Source organism: Lithobates pipiens, unplaced genomic scaffold (assembly GCF_037356315.1).
Source record: "Lithobates pipiens isolate NorthernLeopardFrog02 unplaced genomic scaffold, aLitPip1_a1.2 Scaffold_16, whole genome shotgun sequence".
Taxonomy (NCBI): Eukaryota; Metazoa; Chordata; class Amphibia; order Anura; family Ranidae; genus Lithobates; species Lithobates pipiens.
In genome coordinates, this window is record NW_027507748.1 from 471,145,138 (window position 1) to 471,164,486 (window position 19,349).

General features: G+C 44.5%; 1 protein-coding gene across 2 annotated transcripts in view; it reads left to right on the forward strand.

Moving 5' to 3' along the window:
• Nucleotides 1-19,349, forward strand: part of METTL21C (methyltransferase 21C, AARS1 lysine) — a 65,566-nt gene that overhangs the window by 18,944 nt on the left and 27,273 nt on the right. The window contains exons 2-3 of one of the 2 annotated variants that reach the window (XM_077482933.1): nt 13,281-13,459; nt 18,981-19,135. In XM_077482933.1, coding sequence (XP_077339059.1) covers nt 13,291-13,459; nt 18,981-19,135 — 324 coding nt within the window. In that variant the 5' untranslated portion in view covers nt 13,281-13,290. Of the gene's footprint in view, nt 1-13,092; nt 13,460-18,980; nt 19,136-19,349 lie in introns of those variants that run through there. The other variant, XM_077482932.1, reaches the window with a different exon arrangement.

Here is a 19,349-nt window from a genome sequence, read left to right on the forward strand (position 1 = left end):
CCAATGGAAACAGTGAGTCGGTAGAAGCACCGGAGGGCGGCGGGGGGGTGTCCCCTCCCGCCGCCCGTAAGAACGATCAATCGGCGGAACAGCCGCTATGATTGTTCTTATGGTGCAGGGAATCGCCGGCTGAAAACTGCAATATCTGAATGATGTCTGTGGCCTCAGGCATCATTCACATATAACCACTGAAAGCCCATCACGTCAATAGACGTAGTGTGGGCGCCAAGTGGTTAAGAATCTCCATAGGCGATGTTTAAAAAATTCTACAGGTTGCATGTTTTACGTTACAGAGGAGGTCTAGGGCTAGAATTATTGCTCTAGCTCTACCGATTGCGGTGATACCTCACATGTGTGATTTGAACACCGTTTTCATATGCGGGTGCTACTCACGTATGTGTTCGCTTCTGCATGCGAGCTTGGCGGGACAGGGCGCGTTTAAAAAAATAAAATTTGCTTTCTTATTTATTTTGCCTTTTTAGTTTTTATTTTTACACTGTTTTTTTTTTTTTTTTTTTTTAATTGTGTCATGTAAACATCCCTTGTAACAGAAAAAAAGCATGCCAGGACCTCTTAAACATGAGATCTGCGGTCAAAAAAGATCTCAGATTTACACTAAAATGCAATAAATAAAATTGTCATTTAAAAAAAAAAATAGAAAAAAAAGGTCCCTTTAAGAGCTGTGGGCGGAAGTGACGTTTTGATGTCACTTCCGCCCTGCAGTATTATGGAGACGGGTGGGGGTCATCTTCCCTTTACTTGTCTCCATGCCCAGCAAGGGTGAAGAACCGATCGACTCCGCCGAGGGGGCCCCTTTCCTGCTGCTTATAAAAGTGATCTTGCGGCGATTCCGCCACAGAGACCACTCTTATCGGAAAGCGGACCGCCGGCCGTAGAAAAGGATACCAGGGTTATGACAGCTAGCTGCTGCCATAACAACGATATTCCTCTTCAAAGTAAGCAAGTATATCGGCATGTGGTTGTCCGGAAGTGGTGAAACTTTGGCAAAAAAACCTGAAAGCTGATTCTGTGTAGAGCTGCACCAGATATTTCCAAGATTAGTAAATGCACCCCACAGGGGTCTATTTACTAACACAAGTGCACTGAAAATCTGGTCCAGCTGTGCATGGTAGCCAATCAGGTTCTAATATCAGCTTCTTCAATTAAACTTTGGCAATAAAACCTGGAAGCTGACTAGTTTATATGCAGAGCCACATCAGATAAACCACACAATGGCTTAGATGGCATATGTTGGAAGGCTGGAGAGTATTTTCACTATCAATCTATGCACTTAATTCTAAGCCAAATAAAATGAGGTGGGAACTACAACAAAGATTTTTTTTTTTTAAATACATCTAATACATCTTTAATTTAAATCTCACCCTTAGTAATCACTACTATAGTTCCCCAAAAATAAGACCTAACCGGAAAAAAAGCCCTAGCATGATTTTTCAGGATGCTTGTTATTTAAGCCCTACCCCAAAAATAAGCCCCAGTTAAGATGGTCAGCCAGACTAACTCTAGAATTATTGCCAAATGACCAATCGGAGTATAGACACAATGCACATGCGTTCTTGACGCGTATAGTAATATTTTGATCCCCAGACAAGATGAGTGCAAAAAGAAAGAGCTATTTCTTAGCGTACAGGAAAGGAATCATGGAGGACTCCTAAGCCTTTGTACACACGGTCGGACATTCCGACATCAAAATCCGACGGATTTTGTCCGAAAATTTGTGTTCCATACACACGGTCGGACAAAGTTGTCGGAAAATCCGATCGTACGTAACGTGACAACGTTATTTCGTTACGACGGAACTACGTTCAGGCTAGTAGCCAATAGCTTTGATCTAGGAATTTGATCTGAGCATGCGTGGCACTTTATCCGATCAGAATTCTCTACACACAATCGGACAAAGTCCAATCGGATCATGTTGTCGGAAAGTTTTATGGTCCGATCGGACATTTTCCGGCGGACTGTCCGACCGTGTGTACAAGGGCTTAGGCAAGAAGATGAACTAATGCCGCGTACACACGGTCGGAATTCCGGCCAGAAAAAGACTGATAAGAGCTTTTCATCGGAAAATGCGACCGTGTGTATGCTCCATCGGAATTTAGCTGCCCGAATTTCTGCCAGACAAAAATTGATAGCATGTTTTCAATTTTCCCGACGGAAAAACTTTCTATCAGTAATTCTGATCGTGTGTATGCAATTCCGACACACCAAAAATCACACATGCTCAGATTCAACTACGAGACAGAAGCTATTGGCTACTGGCTATTGAACTTCCTTTTTCTAGTCATGTCGTACGTGTTGTACGTCACCGCGTTATAAACGATCGGAATTTGATGTGACTGTGTGTAGGCAAGACAGCTTGAGCCGAATTCCGTCGGAATTCCGTCGGGAAAACCATCAGAGCTTTTTCCGACGAGAATTCCGATCGTGTGTACGTGGCATTAGATCTCCGAATGGTCCAAAAATGGCGAGCAGAGTACAATAGCCTCAGTCAACAACTGGACGAGGGAAATGCTAAGAAGCGCAAGTGTGGATCAGGTTGGTAGCCATTATTTCCTGAGCTGGAAGACATCATCTGTGAATGGATTGACAGGAGAAGATGTTTTGACAACGTTCCAGATGAAGATGACATGACAGTAATTGAATAAATGTAGATTTACATTTATTCAATTAAAATGTATTCAATTAAAATAAAAATAAGCCCTAATGTGTCTTTTGGAACCAAAATTAAGACCTGATCTTATTTTTGGGGAAACGCGGCAGTAGTATTTTATATCATTTACTGTTATGCAAGTTATGGAAATGACTTTTAACATATTGTTTAATTCAAATTTAATCAATTATAATAATTATCATTAATTAATATCTCAAAGTGTGTCAGATCTTTTATGCTCCAAAGCCTTTTCCTGAGAACACGACAGAAAATATAGCAGACTCTAGAAAAAAAGCCATGTGCTGGTTCCCGAGCATAAGGCTTCGTCTTCTGTTTATTCAGGACACTGGTTTAAGAGCATATTGCTGTCACTAGATTTGCAAACTGAATAGTTTGTGTTTGTGTTGACCTATGAAAATAAATGGTCTGCACTATTACTATGTTCTCAGAAAAATGACGACCTGTGCTAAGTAGCTGAAAAAATGCCTATGTGAGTTATTTCAAAATGTTTTTTTGTTTTGTTTTATGTTGGGAAAAAATAAAACAGCTTTTATTAAATTACTATACTGACTACTGCACCAATGAAGGCGGAAAATAACACAAAATACTGAAGAGTAGACAATGTTATAGAACCAGTACATGTGCTTTGGTAAAGTAGAACGCTCGGAAAGTTCTCTTTTGGACAGAGTTAAAAAGAACTTCATACAGATATTTGTGACTGATTTGGGGAAATTTCTCCTCATTTCCTGTTCTAGTGACCAATGTCACCAAGAAAGGAAAAAAATATATATTTTCAGCCAGGGCAAAATTAGACAGAGGTTATAAACCTTTCCTTAACCCAGCCTTTCCCAACCTTTTCAACACAGAGGAACCCTTGAAATCATTTGCTGGTCTTGGGGAACCCCTGCTAAAAATGAAAAATCTACAACTCATCATACATTAGTGTGATGGTCAATGAGAAGAATGCTTCTTACACTTGTGGTTATTAGGAAGAATTACTCCCATACAGATAACTAAAAAGATCAATGGTGTCCTTGAGAACTTACCTGAGAGGTAGAAATTGACCATTGCTCAGGGGACCCCTAGCAACCTTTAGAGGAACCCAAGGGTTCCACAGAACCCTGGTTGAGAAACCCCGCCTTAACCACTTGACCTCCAGAAGGTTTTACCTCCTTCATGACCAGGCAATTTTTTTTGCTATTCAGCACCGTGCTCCTTTAATTGTCAATTGCGTAGTCATACAACACTGTACACAAATGACATTTATAGAATTTTTTTTCACACAAATAGAGCTTTCTTTTGGTGGGATTTGATCACCACAGGGTTTTTTTATTTTTGTGCTATATATGTAAAAAGACTGAAAATAACAATATATTTAATTTTCTGTTATAAAACATATCCAATAAAATCAAACGTATTCATAAAGTTGGGCCAAGATGTATTCTGCTACGTGTATTTGTTAAAAAAAATATCCCAATAAGTGTATATTAATTGGTTTGTGTGAAAGTTATAGGGTCTACAAACTATGGTGTATACAATATATTTGAAAACTGATCAATCTTGATATACTGATATACTATCTCATTTTGTGGGGCTCTTAAAATGTCAGGACAGTACAAATAACCCCCACATGAGCCCTTTTTGGAAAGTAGACAGTCTGAGGTATTTAGAAAGAGGCATGGCAAGTTTTTTGTTGTAGTTTTTTTTTTTGTCACTTGGAATATGAAGAAATGTAATACATTTTTCCAAAACTTTTTTTTTTTACATACTGTCACCAGTGTAGTACAGCGCCATCATATGACTAATAAATAAATAAAATCAATAATTTTTTATTACATTTTTAACCACTTGTCGACCGCTGCACGCCAATATACGTCAGCACAATGGCAGCGGTGTGCAAATGGGTATACCTGTACATCCCCTTTAATTGGCGGGGCTAGCGAAGCACCTGTGCCTTCAGCCAATCAGTGATTGGCTGAGAGGTGGTTCAGTGTTAGAAAAGCAAATATTCATTTGCTTTTATAACATGCCTTGGTGGACTGCGAGCACAATGCTTTGCGTTCCAAGTCCACCTTTTTGAAGCCTATTTGAACCTGTAGCTCCAATCAGGTGCTTCAAAAAAACACCCCCGCCGCTATAATTCAGGCGTCCGGTGTCCGAAAAGTGGACAGACATCTGAATAGGGGGTGGCTACAGCAACCATGGATAGATTCATGCTCTGTATACCTGCAATACCTCCAAAATAAAGCTAAAAAGCTGCAAGTGCTGTAAGTGAGAGTTGTCATAGACCTGGAGGCTATGGAGGCTTTGAAGATGCCTTGAAGCACTAAGAAAGCAACATGGGGAATCATTTTTGAAGCAAAGCAAACACAATGTGTAAACAGGCTGTGAGCTTGTCATTTTAGTGAGAAATGCTTTGATTGGCATTCAGAATGCTTTAAAAAGTTTGTCCAATACCACATTTTGAAGCAAGTGCCAACAAGCCCTCTATGGTCACAGCATACGCTCTCATTTTATAACATCAGCATTGTAATACCAACACAAACCACGGTTATTTTTGACAATCCAATATAAGTTTACTTGAAAATTCCCTTTTGTGTTGTGAGTTCTGCATCTCTCTTGCCATCTTGTCAAAGCACTACATATCCCATAGTACCTTGCTGTCAGCAAGCTGTCATTTCTGTACAGACTCCGCCTCCATCCAGAAACTCCTCCTCTCAGTTCCTCTGCAGTTCAGATTGAAAGTAGGATCTATGAAATCTGTGACACAGCAGGGCCTAGTCACAGGGCATAATGAATACCTGTCAATAATGGATATTCGAAATAATGTGGAAATGAACCTCCTCTTCTGGGGTCTCCTCCTGAAGCTCTCAGCTCCTCCTCTTCTGTGCCTGCTACCATAGCAAGCCGCTTGCTATTGGGGCAAATGTTGCGGGCTCGCTCCTGAGCTGGGCTGTGTGTGTCCATAGACACACACACAGTGCGGCTCTGCCCTGCCCCCTACTCTCTGCTCAGCTCATAAGATTTTATTGACATTGCCATTGGCTCCTGCTGCTGCCTCTGTGTCCTGTGAATTGGAGTGCAAGAGGAGAGAGTTGCTACAGATGGGCACAGTGCTTGTAAGTATTTAGGGGGTTGAGGGGGGCTATAGAAGTACTGGGACATTTTTTTTACCTTAACCACTGCCCACCACCCACAATCTAGTGTGGACAGGTGGCCAGTGTATACAAAGCAACGTACCCTGCATCGCTGTCTACCTCTGGGTTTAGGGCACGCACATGCATGCCCCCCAGCCGGCATCTACTGTGATTGTCCACAGCAGGAGCCTGTCAGCAAGCTCTAGCCAATGATTTATGGCCTGGACCTGCTAATCAGCAGTGTACAATCACAGCCCAGAGTTCTGTGTTGACAATCAACACAGGGCTCTGTACAGAGGGAAAGAGCTCTCTGTTTCTTATCCCTGCAAAGCAGGGATGGTAAACTTAGAGATCTATCAGTAAAAGCAGCACACTTTACATACATTACACATAGTCAGGCACATATTTAAGGTGGTTGTAAACCCTTACAGACCAATTTGACCTACAGGTAAGCCTAGATTAAGGCTTACCTGTAGGTCCAAGAAATATCTCCTAAACCTACAAAAGACAGGCACCGCTGTAGACAGCAGCACGCAGGCGCACTGGGCTTGCCGCTGCTAATGGCGATATGCCGTTAGTGGCGGCTCCTGTGTGCATGCGCGGGAGTGACGTCATCGTGGCTCCGGCCAATCACAGCGCCGGAGCCATGATACCCGGAAAGAAGATGGACGCTCCGTGGAAGAGGGGACAGCGGTGACATCGCTGGCTCCTGTGTCAGGTAAGTGACACATAATGGGCTACTATGTGATGCATAGTAGCCCATTATGCTTTACCTTTGCAGAGAGACAAAGAGGAAGTAAACTCATCAGGGTTTACTTCCTCTTTAACCCCTTGATCGCCCTAGATGTTAACCCCTTCCCAGTCAGTGACATTAGTACAATGACAGTGTATAATATTATCACTGATTACTGTATTAATGTCACTGGTGAGGTCAGTGGAAGTTAGTAAGTTCCCTCCACCATCAGTTAGTGTCAGATTTCCCGCCGCACTATCACAGTCCCATTATAAGTCGCTAATCACCACCATTAGTAGTATATAAAAAAAAAATGTATGTAAAAACTTTACCCTAAAAGGAAACAAAACTGTCTGCTGTAACTGATTATAAAGTGGTAGCTGCAATTTGGATTCAATTTGTTAGCTTATCTAAATCTTCTAGTCCATCTAACACTCCCCTCCCCCCAGACTGACAATGCTGCTGTCCAATTGTGCCCCCTGTGCTCCTTTATCCAGAGTGGGGGTACTCTAATACAAGAGGTGGATTACTGGCCAGATCACCAGGTGAAAACACAGATGGGAAAAAGCCTAAAAAAGAAAACTGATACAGTCACCACATCTAATGATTGGTAAGCTGCAATATATTACATTTTTGGTTTTGGGCTTAATACCACCTAATGCAGGGAATGCACTGAAGTAGAAGGAAAGACAAAACTTTTTTTTTTTTCGTTTTGGATAGACTGAAGAGGTATTAGAACACCTATTAGGTTTTTATTGCTGTCTGTGCCCCCATTAAGGGCCGGTTCACACTGCAGGCGAGGCGAGGCGACTCCAACTTGCCTCGCCGCGACCTGCCGCGGCCTCAGCGGCTACTTGCAAATGACTTCTGTATAGAAGTCAATGCAAGTCGCCCCGAGGTTGCCCAAAAGTAGTACAGGAACCTTTTTTCTGAGTCGGAGCGACTCGAGTCGCTCCTCTCAGAACGGTTCCATTGTACAGAACGGGGGCGACTTGCGAGAGCGAGGCGAGGCGAGTCGTGTCGCCTCGCATCGCCCGCTGTGTGAACCGGCTCTAAGGAGATTCACTTCCTCTATTTGTCCTGTGTATCATTATCACTGAAAGGGAAAGGAAAAGAAAATCAGACATTTTGGGTTGGCTCCAGAAAAGTAGTAGAGAGGAAATTTAAAAAAAAGGTTTAACTATAGTTCTACATTAAGAGCTCATTTACACTTGCTTCAAAATTGGACCTGCTTTTTTCTAATGCCCTAAAAAGGCAATTAAAACCCCAGTCACTAAATAAAATGGTATGCTTACAGTCCTGTCCATGCGTTTTCGGTTTGCTTCACAAATGATAACCTATGTTGCTTTCATGGTGCTTCAAAGTATCTTCAAAGCCTCCATAGAAGTCTATGCCAACTCTTGCTTACAGCACCTGCAACTTTTGAGAGGCTTTTATTCAGTGTTGGCTTTGCTTTGTTTTGCAGGTTTTACAGCTATGAGATATCCCAGGATGCACTGGGAGACCAACAAGCAAACTGTAAAGATGTCATCAGCAGTCACTTCTGGTTCATGTGTATATATATTCTGGGAGTGTCTGGTGCAGACTTTACATCTGGTGTGCAGTGTGAAGCAGCAGGAAGGAGAGCGGGTTCTGGACAGGAGCAGGGCAAATAGCAGATGGGAACATGGGAACACTACAGTGGAAGTGGGAGCGGGGACCAGGGAGAGAGAGGAGGATCAGCAGAGCTGGAGGTTACTACTGAGTGGGGAATCGGCAGAGCTGGGGGTTACTATTGAGTGGGGGATCAACAGAGCTGGAAGTTACTACTGAGTGGGGGATCAGCAGAGCTGGGGGTTACTACTGAGTGGGGGATCAGCAGAGCTGGGGATTACTACTGAGTGGGGGATCAGCAGAGCTGGGGGTTACTACTGAGTGGGGGATCAGCAGAGCTGGGGGTTACTACTGAGTGGGGGATCAGCAGAGCTGGGGGTTACTACTGAGTGGGGGATCAGCAGAGCTGGGGGTTACTACTGAGTGGGGGATCAGCAGAGCGGAAAATTACTACCGAGTGGGGGATCAGCAGAGCTGAGGGTTACTACTGTATGGGGGATCAGCAGAGCTGAACGTTACTACTGAGTGGGGGTTCAGTAGAGCTGGAGGCTATTGCTGAGCAGGGGATCAGCAAAGCTGGGAGTTTGTCAGGGAAATGGCCATAGGACTGGCACTCCTGCCAGTACCCGTCATGGTCACGCCGGGCGAATCCCCATGCACATGCGCGCACACAGGTGCGCAACGATGGGTGTATACAGGTGTGCAATGGTGGGTGGGCGCAGATGCACACGATTATGTCCGCGTGCATTGTGACAGTTTTTGGTGCCCTCTGGCCTATTTAAGCCTGCTGCAGATGTGTGCAGGTTGCTGGATTATCATCAGCTTCCTGTGTCTTCTATACTTGCTGCCTGTATCTGATTCCTGTTGACTACTCGGCTTGCCTGACTCCTGCTCTCCGCCTGCATCGACCCTCGGCTTGGACCTGACTAGTCTCCGCACCTGTACCTTTGTTTGTCTGTACAGTGTTTGACCCCCTGGCCTGGCTACCGACTCTGTTCCTGGTTAATCCTGTTGTACCCCTTCTTGGACTGATCCTTTTGTGTATGACCCCTGACCTTGCTTTTGACCTTGTTCCTGGTTGCTCCACTAGGATCCTCCCTCGCACGGCTGCCCAAACAGCTTTTTCAGCGCACCCCAGCTGCCCTCAGCGACCCAGCTACCCAGCAGCAGCACTTGGTAATCCGTGCACCTTTGGGCACTGTACTCCCTGTCTCACTCCCAGAGGTATGCTGCACTTAGCCGCAAGGGGCACCCTCTCAGCAATCCAGCCTCGCACCTAGAATTTGACAGAGTTACTACTGAGTGAGGGATCAGCAGAGCTGGAAGTTACTACTCAATGGGGGATCAGCAGAGCTAGAAGTTACTTCTGAGTGGGGGATCAGCAGAGCTGGAAATTACTACTGAGTGGGGGTTCAGCAGAGCTGGAAGTTACTACTGAGTGGGGGATCAGCAGAGCTGGAAGTTACTACTGAGTGGGGGATCAGCAGAGCTGGAAGTTACTAATGAGTGGGGCACCAGCAGAGCTGGAAGTTACTACTGAGTGGGGGATCAACAGAGCTGGAAGTTACTACTGAGTGGGGGATCAGCAGAGCTGGAAGTTACTACTGAGTGGGGGATCAGCAGAGCTGGAAGTTACTACTGACTGGGAGAACAGCAGAGCTGATAGTTACTACTGAGTTGGGGATCAGAAGAGCTGGAAGTTACTACTGAGTGGGGGATCAGCAGAGCTGGAAGTTACTACTGATTGGGAGAACAGCAGAGCTGATAGTTACTACTGAGTTGGGGATCAGAAGAGCTGGAAGTTACTACTGAGTGGGGGATCAGCAGAGCTGGAAGTTACTACTGAGTGGGGGATCAGCAGAACCGGAAGTTACTACTGAGTGGAGTATCAGCAGAACCGGAAGTTACTACTGAGTGGGGGACCACCAGAGCTGGAGGTTACTACTGAGTGGGCGACTAGCAGAGCTGGAAGTTACTACTGAGTGGGGGATCAGCAGAACCGGAAGTTACTACTGAGTGTGGGACAAGCAGAGCTGGGGGTTATTACTGAGTAAGAGATCAGCAGAGCTGGAAGTTACTACTGAGTGGGGGATCAGAAGAGCTGGAAGTTACTACGGAGTGGGGGACCAGCAGAGCTGGGGGTTACTACTGAGCAGGGGATCTGCAGAGCTGGGGGTTACTGCTGAGTAGGGGATCAGCAAAGCTGGAGGTTACTACTGAGTGAGAAATCAGCAGAGATGGAAGTTACTACTCAGTGGTGGATCAGCAGAGCTGGAAGCTACTACTGCGTGGGGGACCAGCAGAGCTGGGAGCTACTACTGAGTGGGGGGTTAGCAGAGCTGGGGGTTACTGCTGAGCAGGGGATCAGCAAAGCTGGGGGTTACTACTGAGTGAGGGATCAGCAGAACCGGAAGTTACTACTGAGAGGGGGACCACCAGAGCTGGGGGTTACTACTGAGTGGGGGATCAGAAGAACTGGATGTTACTATTGAGTGGTGGATCAGCAGAACCAGAAGTTACTATTGAGTGGTGGATGAGCAGAACCAGAAGTTACTATTCAGTGGGGGATCAGCAGAGCTGGAAGTTACTACTGAGTGGGGGATTAGCAGAGCTGGGGGTTTCTATTGAGTGGGGGATCAGCAGAGCTGAAAGTTACTACTGAATGGGGGATCAGCAGAGATGGAAGTTACTACTGAGTAGGAGGTCAGCAGAGCTGGCGTTTTCAATTGAGTGGGGGATCAGAAGAGCTGGACATTACTCCTCAGTGGGGATCAGCAGAGTTACTGCTGAGCAGGGGATCAGAAAAGCTAGGGGTTACTACTGAGTGAGCGATCCACAGTGCTGGAAGTTGCTACTCAGTTGGGGATCAGTAGAGCTGGGGGTTACTACTGAGTGGAGGACTAGCAGAGCTGGAAGTTACTACTGAGTGGGGGACTAGCAGAGCTGGGGGTTACTACTGAGTGGGGGATCAGCAGAGCTGGAAGTTACTACTGAGTGCGGGACAAGCAGAGTTGGGGGTTATTACTGAGTAAGAGATCAGCAGAGCTGGAAGTTACTATGGAGTGGGGGACCAGCAGAGCTGGGGGTTACTACTGAGCAGGGGATCTGCAGAGTTGGGGGTTACTGCTGAGTAGGGGATCAGCAAAGCTGGAGGTTACTACTGAGTGAGAGATCAGCAGAGATGGAAGTTACTACTCAGTGGGGGATCAGCAGAGCTGGAAGCTACTACTGCGTGGGGGACCAGCAGAGCTGGGGGTTACTACTGAGTGGGGGGTAAGCAGAGCTGGGGGTTACTGCTGAGCAGGGGATCAGCAAAGCTGAGGGTTACTACTGAGTGAGGGATCAGCAGAACTGCAAGTTACTACTGAGTGGGGGACCAGCAGAGCTGGGGGTTATAACTGAGTGGGGTATCAGCAGAGCTGGATGTTACTGCTGAGCAGGGGATCAGCAGAGCTGGAAGTCACTACTGAGTGGAGGACCAGCAGAGCTGGGGTTTACTACTGAGTGGGGGATCAGTAGAGCTGGGGGTTACTACTGAGTGAGGGATCAGCAGAGCTGGGGGTTACTACTGAGTGGGGGATCAGCAGACCTGGGGGTTACTACTGAGTGGGGGATCAACAAAGCTTGCACTGAGCAGGAAATCTGCTTAAGGAGGGTACTAATAAGCTGGGGATGTGTTGAACAAGTGTATCAATGAGCTGGGGGTCTGCAGAACAGGGGTACTAATGAGCTGGGATCTTCTGAGTTGGGGGTACTACTGAGCTGGAGTTCTAAAACTAATTGAAAATCAACACACACAGGGCATTTGCCAAGCGTCAATATAGCTTTAAAAAAGCATCACCGAAGCACCAAAAACACATCAATAAAGCATGTTAATGCGTGTTAAAGTCGAAGCAAGTGTAAATGAGCCCTAAAGGTAAAATATGTCTTGACTTTAGAACCACTTTAATAATGGATTGTACATGTTGACCATAAATAGTGATATTAGGGACTTCTACTTTTTTTTTAGTGGCAGAATCGTAGAAAACATAGCGAAATCAGACAATATTGGAGCTGATAGTCTTCTATCAGTTTAGGTAATGTGGGAATGGTAGGCAGTTTGTTATTTGCCATCACTCCTTAGAACATGGAAAGGTTGAAGCTGACACAAATTGGTATATGAGTTGCATCATTCCCCAATGATCAGATCCTACTGGTTGTAGGGTTATGCCTGCAGCCTAGGTGGACTATTATGCCCCATGCACACGATCGGAAATTCGGCCAGCAAAAGACCGATGAGAGCTTTTCATCGGAAAATGCAACCGTGTGTATGCTCCATCGGACTTTTGCTTCGGCCAGCAAAAGATTGAGAGCATGTTCTCAATTTTTTGGTCGGAAAAAGTTCCTATCCGAAATTGCGTTCGTGTGTATGCAATTCCGACATGCAAAAACTCACGCATGCTCAGATTAAACTATGAGACGGAAGCTACTGGCTATTGAACTTCCCTTTTCTAGTCCCCTGGTATGCGTTGTACGTCACCGTGTTCTTAATTGTCGGAATTTGGTGTAACCCTGTGTATGCAAGACAGCTTGAGTGAAATCCAGTCGGAAATTCCGTCGGGAAAACTATCAGAGCTTTTTCCGACCAAAATTCTGATTGCGTGTAAGCGGCATTAGGTTACTCTCAGCACTACACCTCAGGAGAAGGCTGTGGGTGTTATTTACTAAAGGCAAATCCACTTTGCACTGAAAGTGCATTTGGAAGTGTAGTCGCTGTAGATCCGAAGGGGACATGCAAGGAAAATAAAAAACAGCATTTTAGTTTTCACATGATTGGATGATAAAATCAGCAGAGCTTCCCCTCATTTCAGATCTACCCCTTAGATTTAGAGTGACTGCACTTCCAAGTGTACTTGCAGTGCAAAGCGGTGTTACCTTTCGTAAATCACCCCCAGTGTGTCTTCCTTACTAGAGGTGGATCAGATACATAATCAGAGTGCAGACTGCAATCCCAGACACAGCACCATCCTTCTGCAATCTCCTCCAGATCCCAGCCAGCCCCTAGGCTCCCAGGAGACCCCCTCCTTACATACACACCATAAGAGGAGAGCCAGAGGATGAGCTCCACTGACTGATCACTGCTGCTCTGTGTCTTCTCCCCTGTGCTCAGGGCACCTGCTATGGATGCTGAGCGTTTGGAGTGTATGTCCTGTGTGCAGCCTGTGCTCTCCCCTGCAGAGGAGGAAGATAGCTGGGAGGGATCTGATGAAACTGTGGATGATCAGGAGGGAAGAGAGCAGCAGGAAGTGTCAGATCCCCAATTTCTACAGACCCCTCAACTGGGGAAAGGTAGGTACACCATGCATGTGTGTGTGTGTGTGATCATTGCATGCCAAGCTGGATCCAGTCTCCCTGATCATGTCATCCTGATATTCAGTACTGATGACTTGGAGATCAGGCTACAGAAGTGCATGCCAACCAGCTCTTTATTGTGCCTTTGCTTACATATGTGTTGACATCTCCCAAGCATTTTGAAATAAACAGGATGATGTGAAGCTTTTCAAGCACTGCTTTATATATTATTAGTGGGCAGAAAGATTTGTGTGTGACTACCTGTAGATGCAATCCTTAGGACAGTACACCAAAATATAATGTGCCTGGATGGTGATCAACAGCATGAAGGCTGCCCTAGGGTTCTAATGAGGCAGAGACTGAAGATTGCAGCCTTTTATCTCTGTATTCAGATACATTACTGACAATATTTCACATTATTTTTATCTCCAGAGACATACACAAAAGCCTTGTTTATGTCAATAATATACATCAATTTACTATTTTAGCCAAATCCTTTATCGCAACACATAGATGGCCGTATTTACTAAATGCTGCTATTAATGTAGTGCAAGTCAGTTTATAGTTTATTGTACAGGGATAGCTGCTCTGATATGGTCAGTGAAATATATACACTAAGAAAAGGCTTTTTTTTTATTATTATTTTGATTTCAGGTTTCAAAGTAAACAGTACATAACACAGCCTATTGGGTATACCCAGGCTCAATTGCAAAGCAAAAATAAGCAAACAAACATAAACACAAGCACAATAAAAAAAACACAATAAAAACAACCTAGCTAAAATCAAGGCATTTTAAAGAGGAGCTGCACCTAAAAAAAAAATATTAAAAGCCAGCAGCTACTAATATTGCAGCTGCTGACTTTTAATAAAATCACACTTACCTGTCCCAGGTTCCAGCGATGTCGGCGGCAGATGACGAGCGATCGCTCGTCTCGCTGCTGCCACCGCCGCCATCCTCTGTCAGGGAATCGGGAAGTGAAGCATGACGGCTTCACTGCCCGGTTCCCTACTGCGCATGCGCGAGTCGCGCTGCGCGTCTCTTATGGTCCCCTGCTGTGTCTCTGGGAACTGTGTGTTTCCCAGAACACAACGGGGGGGGGGGGGGGGCGGAGCGTCTGCGGGGGTCTGCGGCGGTCTGGCCGGAAGTGGGTGCAGTTACCTGGATTATCCAGGTAACTGCACCCCCCTCCCCCCTGAAAGGTGCCGATTGTGGCACCGGAGGGGGGGAGGGATAAGATTAGCGGAACTTCCCCTTTAGGGTGAAGAACCGCTTTAAGCTATTGAAAAGTTGGTACAGGCATACCCGCTTTTAAGTACACAGTGGGGTTTATTTACTAAAGCTGGGAAAGTGCAAAATCAGACTCACTTCTGCGTAGAAATCAATGAGCTTCCAGGTTTTATTACCAAAGCTGAATTGAACAATCTGGGGTTAGAAGCTCATTGGTTTCTATGCAGAAATTAGCCTGATTTGGCACTTTCTAGCTTTAGTAAATAAACCCCATTGTGTACTTAAAAGTGGGGTATGCCTGTATGCTGTAACTGCCCACGCAGGCTAAAATACTAGGATTGTTATTGGCCACTCTCCCTCTCAAACATCCTACAGAGCTAACTCGGGAATTAATGAAAATACGCACTCTCCCATATCTTATGTGTCAGGAAAGACTCCCTCTAATGAAGCATAATTGTAGAACTGTACAACAATATATACTTTTAATTAGTTATTAGTTAATTACCTATCCAAGTGTTAATTAGTCATCCGAAGAATCAGCATTAGAAGAAAAGGCTTTTAAAGAGTATCTGTGGAGCGATCGCCGGTGGCCAGCGGAAGGGCTCCCACGTTGCACAGCGGGCGTGCGCACCCGCCCAGGGTATATTGCGCAATAGAGCCGCAGTATATATGCGGTGGGCAGTCTTTAAGTGGATAAATTATCTATTTCTGTTGAGGGGGGAGGCCACACACTGAAATTTAAATCAGGGACTGGTCAACTTAACATGTTACTGGCCAGATCAACAGGTGATAAAATAAGGAAAAAAGGCTAATAAAAAAAACCAATACGGCCACTACATTTATAGACTAGTAAGCTGCAATATATTACATTTTTATTTTTGTATTTAGATACTTTTAAAGTAGAGTTCCAGTCGTTTTTGTGTTTATTAAAAGTCAGCAGCTACAAAAAGTGTAGCTGCTGACTTTTAATAAACACACACTCACCTGCCCCACGATTCAGCAATGCGGCCACCTGAACCCTCGCTTCTCTCCCTCGACCTCTTCCTGGCGCTGGCATTACAAGTGTGGGCACCCAGCTGAAGTGTCACAGCTGGGTGTGCACTGGGCATGGACGAGCCACGCTGCGCCTCCTCAATGGCGAGGCAATCTTCTGGGACCTGTGACGTGGAGAACATCTGCTCAAATCGCATAGGCGGCGAGAGCGGAAGTGGGAGCAGGTACCTGTCAAAACTAGGTACCCACTCCCCCCCCCCAAAAAAAATGACATGCCAAATGTGGCATGTAAGGGGGCGATGGGTCCTTAAAGCAAAACTTCCACTTTTGGGTGAAACGCCGCGTTGACGTTTTTGCTGCATTAAATATCCAAAAGGTGAAGGACTTATCATTGCTGTGATAGATAGAGATAAGAGAGAAACCACTTCATTTGTGGTTAATCGTTTTGTTTGTGTAAGAAACTTTTAGATTACTATTTTTTTTTTTTTTTATAAATCTTTTTATTTAATTTCTTAGACAAACAAACAAAACACGACAACACATCATATACATTGACTCTGAAATATATTAGTAGAATGACACGATCCCATCACATTGCATAGCAAGAAAGGAAAAAAAGGAACCGATTATGGTAATTACCAAAGAGAACATTTTATATATTTTCTAGGCCATCCCATGTATCCATTCAAAGGTCAAGCCTCACCCCATATACTAGGGGAACAGGAGGAAGCAAACCTTGGACCCCTCTATCACCAATAGCCCCAGGTATCCCCTATAGGGAACACCCATACTATGAATCATTACCCCCATCTATATTAGATGCCGTGTACGATTTGTCCAACCACTTTCCCCAGACTTTATCGTACTTAGTAGGGTAACCCCTATTCCTATAGGTGTCTCTATACAATTGAAGATTATTATTTATCACTTGTTTCCAATATGAAAAGCGTAGGAGGACAGGGTTTCTTCCAATATAATGCAATGGCTTTTCGTGCATAGAATAATGTTGTAATAATAAATATTCGCTCAGTCACTACAGGGGTAATAGTCTCTACCAAACCCAGCAAACAAACAGACATTGAAACCGGTAAAGGAGCAGAGGTGACTGGGTATAACCACTTCTGGACTGCCCACTGTCCTTATACTTCGGCTGTTTGAAGAGGAATATAGTTGTTATGGCAGCAGCTAACTGCCATAACCCCAGTATCCTCTTCTTCAGTGAGAGGTCCGGTTTCAGATAAAAGTGGTCTCTGTGGCGGAATCGCTGCAAGATCATTTTATCGGCAGCGGGAGAGGGCCCCCTCCCAAGGTGCTCCGGTGCCCTCTGCCACTTATCGGGCCTATCGGCAGAAGTGATCGGTTCTTCACCCTTGCTGGGTATGGAGATGAGTGAGGGGAAGATGGCCCCCATCCGTCTCCATATCATTGCAGGATGGAAGTGACGTCAAAATGTCACTTCAGCCCATAGCTCTTAAAGAACCATTTTTTTTGTATATATATTTTTTTTAATTGCATTTTAGTGTGAATATGAATCTAAGGTCTTTTTGACCCCAGATCTCATATTTAAGAGGTCCTGTCATGCTTTTTTTCTATTACAAGGGATGTCTACATTTCTTGTAATAGGAATAAAAGTGACACAATTTTTTATTTTATTTTTAAAAACAGTGTAAAAAAAATAAATAAAAGGTAAAATAAAAAATATATATATATTTTTTTTTTAAGCGTGCCCCGTCCGGACGAACTTGTGTGCATAACCGAGTAGCGCCCGCATATGAAAACGGTGTTCAAACCACACATGTGAGGTATCACCACGATCGGTAGAGTAAGAGCAATAATTCCACAAGCGGCCGCAATTTTGAAGTGTGACATTTTGGGTATCAATTTACTCGGCGTAACATTATCTTTCACAATATTAAAAAAAATGGACTAACTTTACCGTCGTCTTATTTTTCAATTAAAAAAAGTGTATTTTTTCCCAAAAAAGTGCGCTTGTAAGAGCGCTGCGCATGTGACAGAAAGTATTGCAACGACCGACATTTTATTCTCTAGGTTGTTAGAAACAAAATGTATAATGTTTGGGAGTTCTAAGTAATTTTCTAGCAAAAAAAACTGTTTTCAACTTGTAAACAACAATTCTCAGAAAGAGGCTCGGTCCTTAAGTGGTTAATAAATTCACCACCTCCACCCAAAAATTTGCTATACATGGGCAAGTTCAAAAGATGTGTGTGAAATCCCCCGAGATGCTCCGAACCTCCAGCACTTAGACTAGCAACCAGGATTTATCCTTTGAAGTCTACAGGGCGTGATATATGCTCTGTGTACTTAGATGATTATTTCTACATCTTTACGTGAATGAAGAATCAGGACTCTTCTGCTGTGCGCTCCGTGGCCGCCCTGGAGATGTGTGAACCGTGTACATTGAGAGCCGGTCACACTCTCCTGTAATGCAAATTGGATGCGGGGAAACACACATTCAATTCGACAATAGTGTGAACCCAGCCTAAAGCTGCAGGGAGATAGAAAATACCATTTGTTCAAGTTCTTAACAAACCATTAAAGGGTAACTCCACTTTTGTGGGAAAAAATATTGCAAATAAAATAATATAGTGTATGCAATTGCGACACAAGCCGATATTGTAATAAAAAGTTATTAAAAATGACTTTCCTTTTTAGTCTGCAGTGCTGTATATTTATGTAAAGTGCAATGTGGCAACTTGGAGGCATTCTGTATACAGATGATGTTCAGAACGCCCCCCAAAAATGTCATGGCTTCAGTTTTTTCAATCATGGCATCTGTTGAGTGCGCTTGTCCTCCAGTCAGTGTCAGTTTAAAGTGCACTCCACAGGTGCCAGTAAAATCTGTAGCATAGCATATAAGACATACGAAGGTCCAGCATCACAGTATAAAATCCAATTTTCTTTATTAGTATTCCATCAAGACATAAAAGGGGTTTCAGTATACAAACAGGTTGACGCGTTTCAGTCCTCACAGGGGCCTCAGTTGTAACCAATGACCCTGTGAGGACTGAAATGTGTCAACCTCTTTGTATACTGAACCCCCTTTTATGTCTTGATGGAATACTAATAAGGGAGATTGGATTTTATACCGTGCCGGACTTTCAAATGTCTTCTCTACTATGCTACAGATTGTGCAGCTGTCATCCAGGCATCGGTAATTATTTTCCCGGCAATCTCATTATTTTATTCTGATAGCGGCACCAGACTGCACACAAGTCCGCTTTTGGCCAAGCAATAGTGTTTCCTGACTGTGGCTTTTTGTGTGTTTTTTGTTTTAGATGTCACGTGTGACCTCAAACCATGTATCCAGCCCTTCAAGGCATGGGCTCCTACTGTCTACTCCTGCTTTGGGAAAGAGCACCTCTGGTTTGCAGGGTACGAAATTATTATCCAGGAGTCCTTCGAAGGTTACGCAGGAGTGATCTGGCCTGGAGTGAGTAGCGCTTTCTATTACGTGATTACCACCATGTGTGCACTTTACCCCATGTATGTTCATGTATTTATTTGGTACAAGTCCCAACATGTCTAAAAACCAGATAGAGAACTAAGACAAGATTTCCAACACAACCCTTGTATAAGTTACATGATCCTGCAGCTCTGTGTCAGAGAGTGCTTGTCAACAGCTCTGAATTGAGGGATCCGCGACG